Source organism: Emiliania huxleyi, assembly GCF_000372725.1.
Source record: "Emiliania huxleyi CCMP1516 unplaced genomic scaffold EMIHUscaffold_592, whole genome shotgun sequence".
Lineage (NCBI taxonomy): Eukaryota > Haptophyta > Isochrysidales > Noelaerhabdaceae > Emiliania > Emiliania huxleyi.
In genome coordinates, this window is record NW_005197561.1 from 830 (window position 1) to 18,701 (window position 17,872).

Below are 17,872 nucleotides of genomic sequence, written 5' to 3' on the forward strand. Positions count from 1 at the left end.
CAGAAGAGTCGTCCTTGCGCGAGGAGAGCTCGATAAACTCGAGGGGCCGAAATATGCCGCGAGGAGGGCAGAGTTGCGCCGAAATGCGGGAGAAGCCGCGAGAGCAAGGGATCGGCAGGCGGCGGCGGCGTCGCAGGACGAGGCAGACGAGAGCGACGCGACAGAGGAGGAAGCGACAGGAGGGAGAACGACGAGAGTGGGACGACCGCGAGGTGGCATGAAGGTTGCAGCGTCCAGCGAGAATCGGCGAGAGACTGCGAAGAGAGATAGAAAGAGGGCCGGTGCCCGTAGCGGCGGTCCTCGACTGGGGATCGGCCGCCGCTCGCGAGTTGCTGCAGCAGCGGCTCGGCGGCAGCCAACCCGACTGGATCATCGCGTGCGACTGCATCTTCGAGTCACTCTTCGGCTCCACCGACGGTGTCACGTCGATCTTCCTGCTCCTCCGCGTGCTCGAGCTCCTGTGCTCGCCCACGACTCGTGTGCTCGTGGGACTGGAGCGGCGCACGGGAGACGGTGCCGAGAAGTTCCTCGCCGCCGCCGAGGGCGCGGGATTCGTGGCGTCGCTTCGCCGGCGTCACGGGCGCGTCGTGATTTTCGAGATGGGGCGGACCCGCATGCCCCGTGCGCATGCCGATGGGGCGACATAGCGACGCATTGCACAGTGCCATATCTTACTATGTAATCCACCGCTGTATGTCTGCTCACACTGACATCATGCCTAGCGCGAGAAACCCTGAGCCCCGGCTGGTGTCGAGGTGTTTGTGAGGCCCGGTCCTGGTCTCGCGGGTACGGGTGTAAGGAAAGCGTCAGGGGTTGAGCGATGCCGACGGTCGGGGAGATTGCCTTGTGTGAGTCGATCGCACTTTGAGAGAGGCTGGAGAGAGGCACGGCATGTACTTTACTTTCCACTGTTTTATCACATACGGCTTTACACGATACACAAGTGTGCAAACTCACTCAACGCAGTAGCTACATACACAAGGAGCCGCCCGCATGTGCCATGTCTCCACTCTCGTCGGCCTTCCGGGGCGCGCCCGCGGAGAGTGCCAACCACGCGCCGCAGCGCAAACAATCACGCTTATGAACTGTACAATGTATCTTGGTACACTATTGAATCACACCTAATCAACAGCGAGGAAAAGAAGTATGCACACCAATGAACAGGGCGAGAGAGCTTGTGTCCTCCTCAATCAAAGCAATGTCTGCACCTCGACTCTAGGCTGTAAAAAACATGGCCTTGGAGCAGTCGGCAGGTGGCTCCTTGTTGAGCGTGACCTTGATGTTCCTTGCTGAGACGGTGCATGACTGCGTCGACGACTTTGACGGACAACCCCCTTTGCCGTATTGCCCATCGTAAGCTGCCCAGATGTCGCTCCGGAGCTGGAATTTGCACTCACCCTGCACACATCCGACTGTCTTGTACCAATCGCTGTACGTTGTGGAGGACACGTACTTCTCACACGTGCCCTTCGATGTCTGATCGCACACTCCCATCGTGGCCTTGCCGCTGCTGCCGGGAGTTTGATCGACAGTGAGCGTGTAGTGGAGCTGCATGCCCGTCGCCGGGTACTGCTGTTCAAAGCAAATCGAGTCGCCGTGCTTGTTGTGGCCACAGGTGTTTCCTCCGAGGCTAGTCGCCACAGTGCTTTTGCCGGTGTTCATGCACGTTTCGACGAAATCGATCTCGCCAGACGCGCCTTGATTGCAACTTGGGGGGGACACCCTGTTGTCGCACCAATTTGGCGGGGTCGGGGTGATCCACAGCGGGGCAACCCACGTTTCATCGCAGTTCTCGATCGCAATGTCCGCCTCGATCGAAACGAGTTCCTTGAGCGGGAAATCGCAGCTCCTCACCGCCTCGCACGCTGGTGTATCCCACTTTGCTAGCACGATTGAGGTGGGATCGCCGGAGCACTGTTGGTATGTCGATGGGTCGGGAATTGGCGCCTTGCAGTTGTTGTTCACCTCGCCTTGCTCCAACTGCTTCCACGCAGAGGTGAGCTGGTTGAATGGCTCAGTCTTGCCCTCGCAGAGCTTCACCGATGGGGAAGGCGAGGGCGAGGGCGAGGGTGAGGGCGTAGGTTCGGGTCCGTGCTCCATGCTGCACACGGCAAGGTTAGGGCCGATGCACTGCTCTTCGTTGTCACCGCTGCAGATGTCGTTGTGGATGTTGTAGCAGCACTTCCCTTCTCCGAACTGCGCGTCGGGACAGGTGCTACACGTGCTCGGGCAGGCAGGCAGAGCAACGCCCGCCGAGGAGTCGAGATCGACCACGCGGTTCTCCTGCCCGTCAGGTACGATGATGGGCAGAGCGTTTGCGACCCCAGCGCCGACGGCGATCAGCATCAGCTTCGAGAAGACCGGCATGGTTAGATCCTGCGGAGACAGTGAGAGACACGGTGAGGCAGGCGCGATCGATGGTGACGGAGGGCGCATGGTGGCAGACAATGGCAGACGACGCGGCGTGGCAGGGACAGTGGGAGGCGAGGCGCGCGTTGGGGGTGGAGGGCGCGCAGTGGCGGTCAGTGGCAGACGGCGTGGCGTGGCAGGGCCTGGGCTGGCAGCTCACGATGGATGTGCGATGTGAGAGGTCCTGCCGATTTTCAGCGGCTCCTTCCAGGATGATACAGTAAGGGGCGTTGTCATGGACGCGTCCTCCTGCCTGCAATGGTTGGATGATTTTCTTTAGGTTATGATGTTGCTGGCAAGACAGAGAGCTCGGACAACATCACAGCGGCTACACCAACCGCGCCCCCCACCCCCCACGCCCCCACCCGTGTGTCAATCAACGTGTCAAGCCGGTGTCCATCCAGCTTCCAGGGAGACAAGACGAACTAACAAAAAAATCATTGAAATCATTGCTAAAAATCTCACGCAAGACGTGTCGTCGAGGGAGGGGTGTGTCGAGAGTGGTGTCTAGTGTCGAGCGGTGTGGTTCACCGCTGCCTCAGGGAGGAGATCTCATCCCTCTGCTATAGCACGTGTTCTTTTCGCACACTGGAGTACATAGCTCCTACCCCTCGCCACAGACAAGGCACAATCGCTCCGCCGTCTCTGTTTCCATAGCCTCTCCCTTGAGCATTGGCGTCTCGCCATCGCCCTTTGCGTCCGGCTTCGCCGGCAACGGCGGCAAGTGGCTCTCCCACTCCATGCCGAGCGACCAGCGCAGGACGATGTCGCAAGCCTGCCGGCTCAGACCCTCGTTATATTCGCCACACCGCGCAATCTGGATGCAGCCCGGGCAACCGCCCGGGCGGCCGCAGTCGCACGCCAGCAGTCGGCGGTGCGCGGCCGCCAGCAGGTCGCCCAGCTTCGGGCCGAGCTCGGCGGCGATGCCTACGGCGGCGGTGAGTGCGCCTCCCGTCGCAGCCGCGGCGGGGCGGGCGGAGTTTGTGCGCTTCGCTGCCTGCGCCGCCACAGATGCGCTCAAAGAGGAGGAGCCGCTCGGCGTGCTCGTCGCCCTTCCGGCGCGTGCACTGGCAGCCGAGGTCGAAGACGCTGCACGAGACGGCGAGCGGGGCCGCCGGCTCCCAAAAGAAAAAGAATTCGCACACGTTCGGCACTACGAGCGTGTCAACGGGACGCTCTGGAAAAGGGTGTAATCTCCTTCCGCTGCATTAATTGCTGTACCTTTGGCATCCAGATCCCAGCCGCTCTACGCTCAACGCATCCATTCTGAGCACTGCCGCCGGCTGGACCTGGAAGCCAGCCAACGTCGCCTGCGCTTTGCTCGAAAGGCATCGGTGTCAGTGCATCTTCCCACGTCACTGCCGTTACTTCACGCGTTGCAAATCGGTCTGCCGCCCCGCTCTGCGACCCCAAGCGTCCCCGAGGCGAAGCCGCTTTCGGTCGATGCGCTGCTCGCGGCCCCACCGCCTCGACCACAGCGCGAGCCTGGATGGCCGGCATGTTCCCGAGGATCGCCATAGCGACTTTGTTATGACCTTTCCGCCCGCGCGTAACCTCACATCGAAGCGCTGTCCGGGATCTATACCACTGGGCACGATGACCGAGTCGATAGACGAGTACACTTCGGCCGGCAAGCCTAGCATTCTCGGCATGCCATGGCGTCGATAGCGAAAGCAGATTCCTAGCTCAAGACAGCGCTGTAGAAGCCGTACTTTTCGCTTGATATACCACCTACGTGCTACGAGAACGTGGCAATTGAGGCGGCCCAGCTGATTAACCCTGGTAGGTGGACAAAATTACGCGAAAATCGCCCTCCCCTCCCTAACATTAGCCGGCCAAAATGTGCTCTCGCCGGTTAATATTAGGGAGGGGGGGGCGGTCGGGTGTCAGACCTAGCTCTAGGCGTGCGAGGCTGACGTATTTTGGACAATCCACCCACCAGGGTTAACCGGATCGCCCGCCGTGACAAGTTAGTTCCCGCGGCGACAGCCAGTTCCCCCCTCACTAGTGGTCGCTTTGCCACCACAGATATGGCGCCTGTGGCAGTGGGCCTCTCGAGACCACCGTCGTCGAAATTCATTGTGGCCGTCGCGCTGACGCTCTGCACCCTCCCCTTCAAGAAACCGAGTACATGCTGCTCCTCCGTCGTTGCCGAGGCCTCGCCTCACTAGCGCCAACCGTGCGCTTGCTTCACCACCGCCGGCAAGGCGATTGCCAAAAGCCGACGTCTCCGGAATGGACTGCGTGTGTTGCGGCTACGGTTCTGGGCAGCGTTGTTGGCGGATGTGCCGCCTTTGGACTCGTGGACGGCGGCTGGCTCGAAGAGAGGTTTGGCCGCTGCCGCAACGCAGAGCCGCCGCCAGTGGCGCTAAGCCTCGAGCGCTTCGGCGAACAACCGATCGAATGGCAATTCTGTCTGGGTCTGTGCCGCCTGGAGCAGCGCGAGGTCAACGGGCAGCCGTGCTGGCGGCACATTGAGGAGCCGCGCCTGTCCCTCTCTCGAGCTCCGTATGGGAAAGGCTGGTTTTGTCAACTTTCTCTTTCAGACGACGAGCTGGGCAGGTCGCGTGGCATTTTGCGCCTTCGCGAGAACAAGTCGTCGCCTGCTGGCAGCTGTGCCGCACAGTGGGAGCAGGACTTGGGCGGCGAAGTGGGGTGGGTGCCGGCGGACGTGCATTGTGTTTCGCTCGACGAGGGCGAGTTTGGGGCTGCCAAGGAGCGTGCGAGTCACGAGCGAGAATCGGCACGTCGATTGGCCCCGGCCGGCCTCAGGCTGGAAGGCGCATGCAAGCAAACCCTCGCGCTGGGTGTGTACGAGAAGTCCAGCCAGCGGACGGTGTGCGGCAGGGCGGCGTGGCAGCACACGGAGCGACCCACGCTATGGCTGGCTTACACCGGCCTCGGCTCTTGGAACGTGCAAACCGAAGATGTGCTCGGCCAGCCGAAGGGCTTGCTTCTTTTGCGAGACGCACGGTGCGCAGACCCGTCAGAGAGCTGGCGCGCCTGGCGAGAACCCCAAGGTTCTACCAAGTCCAAAGAGATCGCCGGTATTCTTCGCATCAGTGCTAGCAAGTCTCGCTGGGAGGAGGTCCCCGACACGCGTTGCGTGGAGTTGGCCGCTCAAGAACTGGCAATGGTCAAGGCGGAACAGGCCGCTGCCACCGCTAGGACAACCGCAAGAGCCAAACGCGCCCTCAAACTCGCCTCGCTAGAACCTAGAACCTAGATAGGGTGCCCACAGGACCCAAAAGAAAACAGCTTTCCGGCTCAAAAAGGGACGCACGAGGCAAATCTGATGTTGGCCAGTTCCAATAGGAGCGAGGCCTCTTCCGTTGGGGGACCGAGTGACTAGGAAACGAGGGTTCCCCGGTTTGTCACGCGCGAGCACGTCGTCCTGTGACGCCGCCGCCTGCCGGTCCCTTGTTCTCGCGGTTTCTTTCGCCTTTCGGCGCAACTCCGTCCTCCTCGCGGCGTATCCTGGCCCCTCGAGTCTATCGAGCTCCCCTCGCGCAAGGACCACATTTCTGACTCCCACTCCGATCATTTGCCTCCAAGTCATGTTGTTGCTCAGGCCCACTCTCTCTTCGAACACTCGTGCCTCTACGGATGATGCCGGCGCTGGGGTCCCCTTCGGATGCATCGTGACACACACAACTGGATTTCACTTTTCCCCTCCTCGCCGGCGCTAATTCTTTATTTCCGACGTCATCCACGATGTCCTCAGTGCGCCGCTCCAGCCTCGTCTGCCTCCTCGGCCTCGCGGCAGTCACGAACGGCCTGAAGCTTGGCGCGCGCGCGTCGCGTGCGCGGAGCGCGGCGATCATGCAGTTTGACTTTCTGAAGAATATGATGCCAAAGCAGCGACCGACGGTGTGCGCCTCTCTCGGCCCTCCTCCTGTCCTCACACAACCTCTTTCAGCCCTCCTCCTCTCCTCGCACAAGCAGCGCCGCTGCGCCTTTCCTCGCAGGACGCCGACGTGACTACCACCGTCTACTTTGACATGTCCATCGGCGGCGAGCCCGCGGGCCGCATCGAGATGGGCCTCTTCGGTGGAGCGGTGTTCCTCCGCCATCGTCGCCCTCGCCACCAAAGTTCTCTCGCGCGCGATCTCTTGGCACCACCCGACGCCAGGTACCCAAGACGGCGGAGAACTTCCGCGCGCTCTGCACCGGCGAGAAGGGCTTTGGCTACGCCGACTCGCCGTTCCACCGCGTGATCCCGGGCTTCATGTGCCAGGGCGGCGACTTTACGAACGAGAATGGGACCGGCGGGAAGTCCATCTACGGGACCAAGTTTGAGGATGAGAACTTCGACCTCGGACACGGCGGCCCAGGTGGCGGCAGCTTGTCACATCCTCGAATTCGCCGCGCCTCCTAGATACCTCACCCTGCCCTTTTGTGCCCCAGGCACCCTCTCGATGGCCAACGCGGGCCCAAACACAAACGGCTCCCAGTTCTTCATCTGCACCTCCGACACCTCCTTTCTCGACGGCAAGCACTGCGTGTTTGGAAAGGCGCGGCCGCCTCTCCAAACTAGTTGCCCGCCGCCACCGGCCCGGCCCGCCGCCAGATGGCTCGCCGCCGCCGCCACCGGCTCGCCGCCGCCCGTCCCAGGTTACTTCAGGCATGGACGTGGTGAAGAGGATCGAGAAGGAGGGCTCGCAGAGCGGAGCGACGCGCCGCCCGGTCCGCGTCGCCGCGTGCGGCGTGGTGTGACTCTAGGGGGAGGAATGTACGCGTGCGGCGCCCCAGGGTAGGCTCCGCCTCACTGCATCTCGGACTGGATTCCACGAATTGATTTTCCTAGCGTCGTCAAAGTGAGCTGAAAGCTAAGTTGCAAAAAACGAAACGGCGAAACGGGGCCATGTCCGACTCCGAGGCTTCCATGCCGGGCCTGGAGCCGTTCCACGTGCGTCAGATCCGGATGGTCGAGCGCGTCCTCGGCCAGAAGGTGTCGCCACGCGACCACGCGATGATTGATTGTCTCGCGGAGCGCATGGAGAGGTACGGTTGGCACTCCGTCAGCATCAACCCGGTGCCGCTTGGGTATCAGTACATCATCCAGGCCAAGTCTGAGAAGAGGCGGGAGGATGAGGCCAGGCAGCAGGCCGCGCAGGACGCTGCGCAGCCTCAGCCTACCGCCACTTTCGCCGCACCGCCCGTGGCACCGTCTGCCGCCGCTGCCGCTCCGGCCGCAGCATCGCAGGCACACTCGCAGCACCAACAGGCGCAGCAACCCCAGCCCAACGAGTCGCCCGAGGGGTGGACGAGGGTCGGGAAGGGCGGCAAGCCGGAACTGGTTGGGTAGTAGTCTAAGTTCTGAGCCTCGCGGCTTAACGGGTCTAAGTGTGGCTAGCCACGCTGGAGTGCTTACGCGGTCTAAGATCAGCGGGAGCCTCTTACACCGGCTAAGTCGGCCATGGCACGCGATATACGGCGCTCGCGCCCAAATTTTCTTCCCCAGAGCGGAAGCTGGCGGGCCGGGGGCTTCGGGCGGGTGCGCGGCGGCACCCGTGCCACCGGGACGGGCCGTGGTGGCCCGTGTGGCGGCCGTGAAGGGCCGTTTGGTGCGCCCCGGCGGCCTCCTGCACGGCGGCCGCCGGGGCCGGTTTGGACTGTGTTTGGGGGGGTGGAGTGGTCCGGTGGCCGGTGTGATGGTCGTTTATCACCCTCCTATCACCCACTTACCGCCCCCGGCCGTGGGGGCCTCTCCAGACGCCGCCATTTATGATTTCAAAGGGTCCTGCCGACGCTCATCACAGTGCGGCGGAGGGGCCGGAGCCGGCGCCGCGGAGGACGAGGATGGCCGTGACGGACCGGGACGAGCTCTGGGAGGTTCATTGTCAGTGAGTATATTGTAGAGGCCACCCATGTGCACAATATCTTGACTGAGAGCTAATTCTGGGGAGGCGATGCCGGGGCCGTACAGCAGCTTGATGGTGCTGCGCCGGCGTGCGTCCCGCCGGCCGCCGGGGCCGGTTTGGACTGTGTTTGGGGGGGTGGAGGGGTCCGGTGGCCGGTGTGATGGTCGTTTATGGCCCTCCTATCACCCACCTACCACCCCCGGCCGTGGGGGCCTCACCGGACGCCGCCATTCATGATTTCAAAGGGTCCTGCCGTCGCTCAGTCCGAATCACAGTGGGGCGGAGCCTACCCTGCCAGCCCCGCAGGCATGGCCGCAGGGCGCAGCGGCCAGCGCCCAAAGCCGCCACGAGAGCACGAGCAGGATCTACTTTGTGCGAATGTCCATGGAGCATGCGAGCATGGCACCATCCTCAGCATGACATACGTTTTACTATTAGTTCATGTGTGCGTCACAACACAAAACCTGAGTGTCCGTGGAACTCTCGACGCATCGGCTCAGTGACAGTGTGATCAAACAGATCCCCATCAACGACAACCGCCCAAAAACACACAGGCGGGCCACACAACGTAGCGCTCTCAGACCCATCGGAGCAGAAACACAGTCATCAAAGCGAAGCATGGCTACATGTACAGAGCAGCGCTGGGGGGAGGCGGCTTATGCCGCGCTCCGCGTTCGCCGAAGAGAAGCCGGGCCAGGAGCAGAGCCTCCCTCCTGCCGCCTGCTCCTCGCACCGGCTCCGGCCTGTCCTCCTCTCGCCGCCCAGCCGGGGCGAGGCTGCGGCGGGCCGGAAGTGCGTGCAGCGGGCGGCCATGCGGGCGAGTGGGGGCCAGCTCGGCCTCTAGTTCGCCTTTCCGTCGCCGAGCGGTGCGGCGGCGGCGGCTGCCTGCTCATAGACGAAGTCATACTCGAGCGAGTTGGCCTTGCCGAGCGAGGTTGGCACGACCTGCCCGACCAGCGCCGTCGCGGGGCCGTTGCCCTTCCCGTCGCCGAACGGCGTCGCGCGCGCGGCGGCCGAGTTATAAACAAACTCCTGCTCCAGCGCCGGGTAGGCGACCTGCGCGGGCATCGCCGGCTTGGCGGGCGCGTCTGGCGAGTTGCCCTTGCCGTCGCCTAGGGGAAGGAGGGAGATGCGTTTTCCCTCTCAGGTGTGAGCCGTCTGGCCACCGCGCAAATGATCACGGAGATTGGTGGTGCCGGGTGTCGCGCTGCAGTCTCGGTGTGCATGTCAGTTCTGTCCATCGAGTATGTCACGCACCGAGCGGCTTGGCGTTGGCACCCGCCGACTCGTACACGAGCGTGCTCGCCCACGACCGCTTCGGATAGGCAGGAGCAGGGGTCTGCCTGTCAAATTTCATGTCGCCCTTTCCATAGCCCGCCGGCTTGGCGTTGGAGCCAGCCTGCTCGTAGACGAATTTGTACTCGAGGCTATTCATCGACACGACGGGAGCGCGTGCCGATGCGGGGCTGCTCAGCCGCGCGTGGTTGTGCATCGTGAACGCGAGCGAGGTAGAGAAGAGGCTCACCATTGTTTTGGAAGGCTTGTGGGATGGGAAGCGATGCGAAGGAGGGGCACACTTCGCCGACCGATTACGAATGAGCCGTAACGATCTGCTGCTGCACTTGAGCACTCCCTTGGGTTGACTGTTTTCTTTCTTTCTTTCTTTCTGAGCACTTGAGCACTGGATAGGGTCGATTCCGCATGGTACGTGACCCCTGCTGCTGTTACCTCCGGTCCACACGGGTACTCCCGTGCTAGGACAACAAGGAAGGCCCCACGGTACACGGCGTCTCCACACTAGGCGAGTCACACAAGTGTCGGGATTGGGATCAAAGCGCTGACTGAGAGTCATGAATGAATGTATGTATGTGCATGTTGTCATGCGAGACGCTCCCGGCGGAGCGACTCATTCATCTTGGCTTGGGTCTGCTGCGCGCTGCTCCGGGGGAGCTTTGCTTTGTGCGCGACAGGGGCTTGGCCTGCGGCGGTGGAGCCGGCGGCCGAAAGGCTGGCGGGGCAACGCCCGTCCGCAAGGTCTCGCGCCATGCGCTGCGGTTCGCGGCGAGCTCGGGCCAGCGCGTCTTGTCGATGCGGAACATCTCGAGCGCCTTGATGCTTGAAGATGGAGCGGCCGTACGTCATGAACGGCGAGCCTATCGGGCGGCGATGGGGCACCCACGCTGAGAGCAAGCGGCGAGGGAGCCTCGTCTCGTAAGGCATGCGGCTGACGTGTCCAAGCCACCGGTCACCGGAGCTGCCGGCGAGCGATGTAGAACTCGATGGAGTCCAACCCCAGCCGCTGTCCCAGCTCTTGTGTCGAGATGAGCCGTAGCGACCCGGTTTCTTCTTTTTCTCGTTGATGGTTGTAGAAAAACTGGAAATCGTCGCCGAAATGGACAGGTACGCGGCTGCGCTCAGTGCGAAGTTCTCCCCCGAGTGCATGTGCCTGCAGGACGTGAGCGACGGGCATACACGGCAAGGCTTCGCCGACGGAAGGGTGAAGAAAACGCGAACAACCAATTACTCCTTGTCTCTACCCCTTACCTGCCCTTGCCACGCTAGGCGCTCGACGCGGAGGGCTTGGAGATTCTCCTGCTCCTCGTCAGTTCCGCCTTTGAGGACCTAGCAGCGCTGCAGCGGCAGCAGGCTCCGTCCTGCCTTTCTCTGTGTCACCTCTGGAGAGCAGCGCTCGGCCGCTGGACCCTCCGGCCCCTCTCCCCTCCCGGCCATCCTCACCCCCCGAAGCAGGCGGTCAATGACATCCTCGGCCCAGACCTGCGAAGTGGCAAAATTCACTCGATTCAGATGCGGTGGCGACTCCACACAACACACCGATCTCTGACACTCACAACACTCCTCCGCCTTCCACACAGAGCCGCCCTCCCATCAGGTGCTGGACGCCGGCGCAGTGGCAGAAGAAGGGCCGCCCAACAACGCTGCGGTCCGGCGTCCCTTGCGCGCTCATCGCCCTCTCCGAGTCTCCGCTCCTCTCCCTCCCGGCGGCATCCCCCGCCGCCGGCCTCGCCGGGCCGCCTGTGTGCTCGCTGCCGCCATCAAAGGTGTCATCCGAGCCGAGCCTGCCGACGTGGAAGCTGCCGCCAAAGATGGTTGAGCACCAGCAGCTCTGCGAGTGTGGCGGTGGCGCGGTCTCGTGAGGCGGCGTGCCTACTTGGCCGGGTTTTGCGTGTTTTGAGGACTTGTGCGCGTGGCTGATGCTAGCGGCTGATGTGGCGTCAGGTGTGTATGTGGTGTGGAGGGAACGTCTAGCTCTGCATGGACATGGTTGGGAGGGCTGCACGGGCGACACGAGGGTCCTCGCGCTATCGCTCTCGATCCTCTCTCTCCGCGTGGTCTGTGATTGTGTTTTTTTTGCGCGTCATGTGTGTGTGTCGTCCGCCCAAACTTGATGATGATTGATGTGTTTTGAACCATTTCTAACTCACAACCATCTAGTCTCTCTCTATATATAAAGCAATGCAATCTCCGCTCATCCTAACATAAGTGGACGTCGACTCCACCGACGTGCGACGAGACGTGTGTGCGCCCACGGCGCGCGCACCGGGGCCCACGTACACGCTCTCTCCGACGTCCGAGACCGCGAGAGCGAGACGCGCGAGGTCGATCACAGCATGCGCTCCAATCGCTGGCTCGACTCGTTGCGCCTCGGGTGTGCGCCTCTCGCCGCACACCGGATTCCTGCTCGCACGACCGTGTCGACGCTCGCGACGCGCGCCCGGCAAGAGGCTACTCGACTCTCTCTCTCTCTCTCTCTCCCTCTCTCTCTCGCACCGCTCGCTCGCCCCTTGCGTGGGTCCGAGCTTACTACACTAACGCCTCTTGTGTGGCGGGCGGGTGCGCCTCTCACGCCCCTCTCACCGGAGGGTGTCGGGGAGGACGGCCTGCTGCTGGTTGGCGAGGAGCACGTCCCCCATGGAGGGCGTCCTGGAGAGGCCCGACGCTGTCGCAGCCTCCGAGAGCGCGTCCTCGTCCTCGCGCGGGTCCTTGCCCTCCGCCTTGGCCTTGAGGCCCTTGCCGGCGGAGGTGAGGACCACGACCCGCGGCGACTTGGCCACCGCCTCGCCCTCTCCTACAGACGCAGAGAAGGCGCGTGGCTGGTCGTGCTGGATGGGCGCTTGCCCGCTGCTCGCCGCCCTCCGCCTGCGCTCCTCCGCCCCTCCTCCTTGCGCCTCGCCGCCGCGTCCTGCTCGCGCCTGGCGGCGCCGCGGCGCTCGTACTGCATCAGCCGGCCTGCGGCGGCACCGAGGGGTCGTGGAGAGGGACCGACGGCCACCCCTAGCCCTCTGAGAGATCGGCTCTCGCCAATGTGCCACGAGAGGAGCGGGTGCAGCAGCGCCGCGACGACGAAGCCGCCGCCGACGATGAGAGCGATGTGTGACACGTCGCCGGCCGCGTGCGTGAAGCGGGCGCCCCACTGAGTGATCCTCTGCGCGTGCTGGCCGAGGACGGTCGCGGCGAGGCCGAGCGCGCCGACCACCGCCGCAGCGTGGTGCGGCGGCAGCGCCGTCAGCTGGAGCGCAAAGCCGAGGACGAAGCAGACAAACTAGGAGTTGGGTCGGGGTGCGCGCGTGTGGGGCCGTGGGTGGCAGAGGGGCGGGAGGCGGGAGGTGGACGATGGAGGGTGGAGGGTGGAGGCACTCGCACCTGCACGAAGCGCGGATCGCCGCGCTTGCGGTAGACGAAGGCGAGGTTGACCACGGAGAGGGCGAGGTTGGGCAGGAGGGCGACGAGGTCGACCTTCGCGTGCAGAAAGTAATAGGCGACGACCGCGTTGGCGGCATAGGCGGTCGCGTTGAAGGCGAAGGAGAAGGTGGTGGCCGAGATGAAGCCATGGAACTTGAGCGTCTGGGGGGAGGCGGCGGCAGCCCGTCGGGGAGCGGCGGGAGGGGAGAGGCGTGTGCGGCGTGTGCGGCGGGAGGGGCGGGAGGTGCGGGAGGTGCGGCGCCTGCAGGAAGAAAGCGGTGGTCACGTTGTGCGCGATGTCGAGCGAGACGAAGAGCGGGACGAAGCGCCACTCGGGCGGCAGCAGGCCTCGCATGTGCAGCGACACAAAGTAGGGCACAGCCACCTGCCGGCCCGAGATCCGCCGAGATGAGCCGAGATGCAGCCGAGGCGCGAGGCGGGGTGCGCCGCCGCCTGCGACTTGAAGACATAGTTGAGCCGCACCACCTTGACCTGCCGAGGGACGGGCGGGGCGGGAGGAGCGCTCGTCGCACAGCGCGCACGGCGGGCCGCCCCACATCCTACCGCCCACGTCCCAGCCCGCCCACATCCGCGCCACCGGGCGGCGGAGCTGACGCCGGCAGCGGCGGCGGCGTGGTGCGGCTGGCGCTCTCTCGCCTGCAGGTTGATCCACGCCACCCGCCAGGCCGAGAGCTTGCGGCCGTTGGCCGCCTCATTGCCCGCCTCCCAGTCGGCGTACGAGGTCTTTGGGAAGGTCGCGCGCGACATGAACCAAAACATGGCGAAGGAGAAGTAGGCGAGCTTGGCCGCCGCGCCGCGCGAGGAGGTCGGGTGCTCCGCCGCCGACCCCTCAAAGCACGGCAGGAAGGCGCCGTGCTGCAGCGCGATGACCACCTGCGCGAGCAGGGCCGCGGGGAAGGGTTGCGGGAGTCGTCGAAAGGCGCTGTGTCAGGAGTATGTGAGGACGGTGAGCCGCCCAAAGACTACGATCTCCAGCCAGAGCACCCATTGGAGGCCGTTTCTATGGCTTCCCTCTCTACCCGAGGCTGCTCGGACCTGGAACCAAAAGTTCTCGACGAGGAAGCCGTACCTGCGGTGAGCACGGGCGGCAGGGGATCACGGCTGACGACGAGATTAGCGTGGTGAGGCAGGAGGCTGAGGAGGTTTGGTCCTCTCCTCTCCTCTCCTCACCTCTCTTTTCTCCTCTCCTCTCCTCTCCTCTCCTCTCCTCTCCTCTCCTCTCCTCAAGGAGGGTGCGGAAAGCGGCGGGGCTGGGCGGCGAGGCTGGCGGTAAGGCGAACGGGAGAGTAAGTGCGTGCGCTGTGGCCGAGCTCCGATGTGGAGCGCGGCGGAGAGGCCAGAGTGGAGAGGCGGGGAGAGAGGAGCGAGGAGGTGCCGCTCACGAAAACGTCCGGCTCTCGGCGAACATGCCCTTGTTGACGTCGGATTTGGCTAGGTGGCCAAAGTTGCGCAGCGCCGAGGCTGTCACGAGGCACCCACACACTTTCATGGCCATGAACCACAAAAAGTCGGCGCTGTAGCGCCGCTCGCAAAACATAAAGCCGTAAAAGTCGAGCGCTTCGAGAACGAGGTAGGTGACACCGAGCACCTTGTGGTCCGAATGCCGGAGCGGGTTGACCAATGTCCTGAAATTCATCACGTGACCGTTCGCGCCGGCCGGGCCGGCAAGTGGGCGATACACCGCGCCAAGGTCGACCAAGGGATGAGAATCGGCGCGGGTTCCCTTTCTTTGAAATGCGAAACTCCAGAAATAGGCCCGGAAAACCTGGGATACGCCGGGTTCGATTCATGGAGGCAGCATCGCCGATGTGGTCTGGCACAAAGACAATTGCTTACGAGGTCAACCACTGCTGGATCTCTCCGCTTCGCCGAGGGCCGGCGGAGGTTGCGGACGCAGAATGCGAGGTGGAGCGGGCGAGGGCTGCCGCCGTGGCTGCGGCGAGTTCGGCAGCTGCGGCGGCAGAGGCGGCGGTTGCGGCGGCCACGGAGCGGCGGAGGGCCGTGGTGGTCGCTGCAGCGTCACGAAGCGGGGGCCACAGCACTAGCTTGTGGCGCCGGAGCCGGCGTCCCAGCCTCACCGCAGAAGCTGCCTCCTCCTCGGGAGTGAGTGCGGCGGCAGTGGTGTCGGAGATCCACGCCAACGCCGCGGCGGCGGCAGCCAACCTCGAGTCTCACGACGTCAAGCGCACGGCCGTGCCTGTCCGCCTCGCCGACGATGTGGGCGTCCGGCCTGTTGACCTCGCCGCCGCCCGCTTCGCCGGCAGAGCAGAGGTGCTCCCGCCGCTGCCGTCCGGCCTGCTGCTCGCGCTCCTCCTCCTCGCTGTGTCGACGCTGGGCCCGGCCCTCGTCGAGATCTGGTCGCGACTCCACCGGCGCAGAGGCCGTCTTCGCGCAGAGGGCATCGGAGGGGAGAGAGGCGAGGCTGGCGGCGGCGAGGCTGGCGGCGGCGAGGCTGGCGGCGGCGAGGCTGGCGGCGGCGAGGGCGCAAACCGGCCGGCTGAGGAGTGCAGCGGGGAGGAGGAGGAGGAGGAGGAGTGGCTGCGTGCCGTGACCGCCTCTGCCGCCAAGCTGCCGACGAGGGCGGTGAGGGCGGCGGGCGGGCACGCGAGGTGGGAGCAAGGCTGGCGAGAGCAGCAGCGAGCGCTCGCCCTCGCGTCGCTCGGCCGTCTTTGCTCCGGCGCGGCGAGGCAGCGTGCGCTGCTGTGCTGGCGGAGCGCGGCGGCGGCGATTGCCGCCGACGAGGCGCTCGCGGCGTCCGAAGACGAGCGCGCGAAGGCGCGAGAGAGGGGGTGGGAGGGGGTGGGAGGATGAGGGTGAGGCGGATGAGAGGGGTGAGGACGGGTCGGAGGGCCTCAGTGCGTGGCACACGGCCCACTAACTTGTCCGCCAACACCGCGGCACGTCCCTTCGGCACGTCCCTCGCGGAGCCCCCCCGCCTCCCCCGCCCTCCCAGGCGTTGGGCGAGCGCGACCACGCGCTGGGCCTCCTTCACACCTTCGAGGCGAGATGGCCCGAGATGGCCCGAGATGGCCCGAGATGGCCCGAGATGGCCCAAGATGGCCCGAGAGTATTCTCCACTGACGAGGACATCAGCCGCCGCAAGAGGAGGAGGAGGAGGAGGGGCCTCTTCGCCGAAGCCTCTCGCGCCCTTTCTGCAGGCGAGGCTGCAGCCGCCGGAGGAGGAGGAGGCTGCTGCAGCCGCCGGGCGGATCGGTGCTGCTGCAGCCTCCTCGGCGGCGGATCGGTCGCTCGGCGTCAGCGACGCATCCGTCGAGATTGCAATGTCCCTCCGCTCGCTGCGCACAAACCTCTCGCGCGTCACGGAGCCGGCAGCCGGAGGGCACAGGCGCACTCTCCCCGCCGCCCTCCCCGCCGCCCTCCCCGCCGCCCTCCCGCTGCCGCCGCCGAATTTGCTTTGCGTCGGCGGCGGGAATAGCCAGCCCGCATGTTAGGCTTCTGTCTTGCCACCCCTTACCCCTAGTGCCCCTAGGCACCACAATTATGGCGTGCAAGATATACACTGCGCACCGCCCCCGCCAGACCCGTGACCCATTGCGCCTCAGGCTGGCGGACCGCTTGGCCGAGGTTCCTCGCCTCGCGTCAGTGGCCACATCACTCCTGCCGCGGCTGGCCGGCACAGTCTCGCCCTCGCGCCTCTTCTCGCACATGCTGCGCGAGGCGCCGCCCGAGAGAGAGTGCTCTCACCCTCCCCCACCCCACCCACCCAACCCCGCACCCACCCAGACCACCGCCACCACCTTCCGCAACCCTCGCCCGCCCCCGACGGCCCCTCACCCGCCCCCGACGCCCCACCCCACGCGGTCTTCGCCCCGCCCCTTCCAGGTCAACGACGCGCTCGCCCTCGAGGCGGAGCGCAAGCGGCGCGCCGAGGTCCTCGCTGCGACGAGCGCTGCGCTGCGGGGCCTGCACGGCGCGGCGGAGCACGGCGCGGCGGAGGAGGTCGCGGCGGAGGAGGTCGCCTCGCTCGGCCTGCCAAGGCGAGGGCCGTTGCCCGCGGCCCAGCGCCTCTGCGCGTGGACAGTCGAGACAGACTCGTAGCCCGCACCGAGCCCCGGCCCGCCCTTCGCCGCTCAGGATCTCGCGGCGGAGGTCCAACCTCACGGCGGAGAACGTGCAGCGGCACGAGAAACTGCTGAGCCCCCTCCGCGTGCCGGAGCTGCTCGGCCGCAACCCCTCGGGCACTGCCCCGCGCGGCGGCTGGCCAAGGAGTCCGGCGGGCTACGCGCACAGCCACTAGCCTTGGCGTGTATTGACAGTGATGTATTACATGTAGGATACGTACATCCCACCGCAATCGTTTCTAGAGCGACTCAAACTCCTCATCAAGACACTCTCAATCAGGGGGCAGGGCGCGCCGCGGGCGCCGCGCGCACACCAAAACCCACACGCCCCTAGCATGCTGAACGCAACGTAGGGCGTCAAGCGCCTCCCCGTACCACATCATCTGGCACCCCCATTACGTGCTCATACCATGCCATGCATAAAGTACCCAGCGGGGCGGGAAGCACCTCACATAATGCAAAAGCAAGCACGGGGTTGCGCCCCCCCGGCAGGCGGCATCGCCGCGGCGCGGAGAATGGAGTCTCGCAGGTCGGGCGTACGCCCCGCGCCCAGCATTGCCCCTAGTAGGTGTAGCATCCCCCTCACTCCGCCGCCGATGCACTCCTCGAGCTCAACAGGCTCACTTCCCAAGGGGTCTGCGGCGGCCGCTCCGGCGCTCTCGCTCTGTCGGTCTGGGGCGGAAGCAGCTCGCGGGGCCTGCTGGGCACGGCTCGGCGGCAGCTCGAGGGGCTCCGCTCCCAGCAGCGCGAGCATCGACGCTCGCCGCCCCTCCCGCGAGCAGCCCGCGCCACACG

At 65.0% G+C, this 17,872-nt stretch overlaps 8 protein-coding genes across 8 annotated transcripts; 4 read left to right on the forward strand and 4 right to left on the reverse strand.

Moving 5' to 3' along the window:
- Window positions 1–217: 217 nt before the first annotated feature.
- EMIHUDRAFT_247605 (hypothetical protein) lies at window positions 218–647 on the forward strand (the record flags this gene model as incomplete). The annotated part of the gene is made up of 2 exons (XM_005764389.1): window positions 218–223; window positions 330–647. 2 exons carry the CDS (start codon window positions 218–220, stop codon window positions 645–647), a joined length of 324 nt encoding a protein of 107 aa, XP_005764446.1.
- Window positions 648–1,080: 433 nt separating this feature from the next.
- EMIHUDRAFT_446013 (hypothetical protein) lies at window positions 1,081–2,593 on the reverse strand. The gene is made up of 2 exons (XM_005764390.1): window positions 2,570–2,593; window positions 1,081–2,376 (listed from the first exon to the last, which is right to left on the reverse strand). The coding sequence occupies exon 2, from the start codon at window positions 2,365–2,367 to the stop codon at window positions 1,216–1,218; it is 1,152 nt and encodes a 383-aa protein (XP_005764447.1). The 5' UTR covers window positions 2,368–2,376; window positions 2,570–2,593; the 3' UTR covers window positions 1,081–1,215.
- Window positions 2,594–6,255: 3,662 nt separating this feature from the next.
- Window positions 6,256–7,125, forward strand: CYPA4 (peptidyl-prolyl cis-trans isomerase; the record flags this gene model as incomplete). The annotated part of the gene is made up of 5 exons (XM_005764397.1): window positions 6,256–6,270; window positions 6,399–6,467; window positions 6,542–6,743; window positions 6,817–6,923; window positions 7,024–7,125. The coding sequence occupies 5 exons, from the start codon at window positions 6,256–6,258 to the stop codon at window positions 7,123–7,125; spliced, it is 495 nt and encodes a 164-aa protein (XP_005764454.1).
- A 1,560-nt stretch (window positions 7,126–8,685) lies between these two features.
- On the reverse strand, window positions 8,686–9,834 carry EMIHUDRAFT_459707 (hypothetical protein). Its single transcript, XM_005764391.1, has 2 exons — window positions 9,531–9,834; window positions 8,686–9,385 (listed from the first exon to the last, which is right to left on the reverse strand). The coding sequence occupies exons 1-2, from the start codon at window positions 9,799–9,801 to the stop codon at window positions 9,114–9,116; spliced, it is 543 nt and encodes a 180-aa protein (XP_005764448.1). The 5' UTR covers window positions 9,802–9,834; the 3' UTR covers window positions 8,686–9,113.
- A 797-nt stretch (window positions 9,835–10,631) lies between these two features.
- On the forward strand, window positions 10,632–11,735 carry EMIHUDRAFT_446019 (hypothetical protein; the record flags this gene model as incomplete). The annotated part of the gene is made up of 3 exons (XM_005764392.1): window positions 10,632–10,770; window positions 10,836–11,083; window positions 11,164–11,735. Coding segments are annotated over 3 exons (652 nt in total), but the record flags the coding sequence as incomplete, so codon positions are not given.
- EMIHUDRAFT_446020 (hypothetical protein) lies at window positions 11,697–12,636 on the reverse strand (the record flags this gene model as incomplete). The annotated part of the gene is made up of 3 exons (XM_005764393.1): window positions 11,697–12,360; window positions 12,432–12,521; window positions 12,594–12,636. Coding segments are annotated over 3 exons (359 nt in total), but the record flags the coding sequence as incomplete, so codon positions are not given.
- A 2,165-nt stretch (window positions 12,637–14,801) lies between these two features.
- On the forward strand, window positions 14,802–17,054 carry EMIHUDRAFT_120197 (hypothetical protein; the record flags this gene model as incomplete). Its single annotated transcript, XM_005764394.1, has 4 exons — window positions 14,802–15,794; window positions 16,154–16,278; window positions 16,559–16,580; window positions 16,839–17,054. 4 exons carry the CDS (start codon window positions 14,802–14,804, stop codon window positions 17,052–17,054), a joined length of 1,356 nt encoding a protein of 451 aa, XP_005764451.1.
- Window positions 17,055–17,267: 213 nt separating this feature from the next.
- Window positions 17,268–17,872, reverse strand: EMIHUDRAFT_371394 (hypothetical protein; the record flags this gene model as incomplete). Its single annotated transcript, XM_005764395.1, has 1 exon — window positions 17,268–17,872. A coding segment is annotated over one exon (222 nt), but the record flags the coding sequence as incomplete, so codon positions are not given.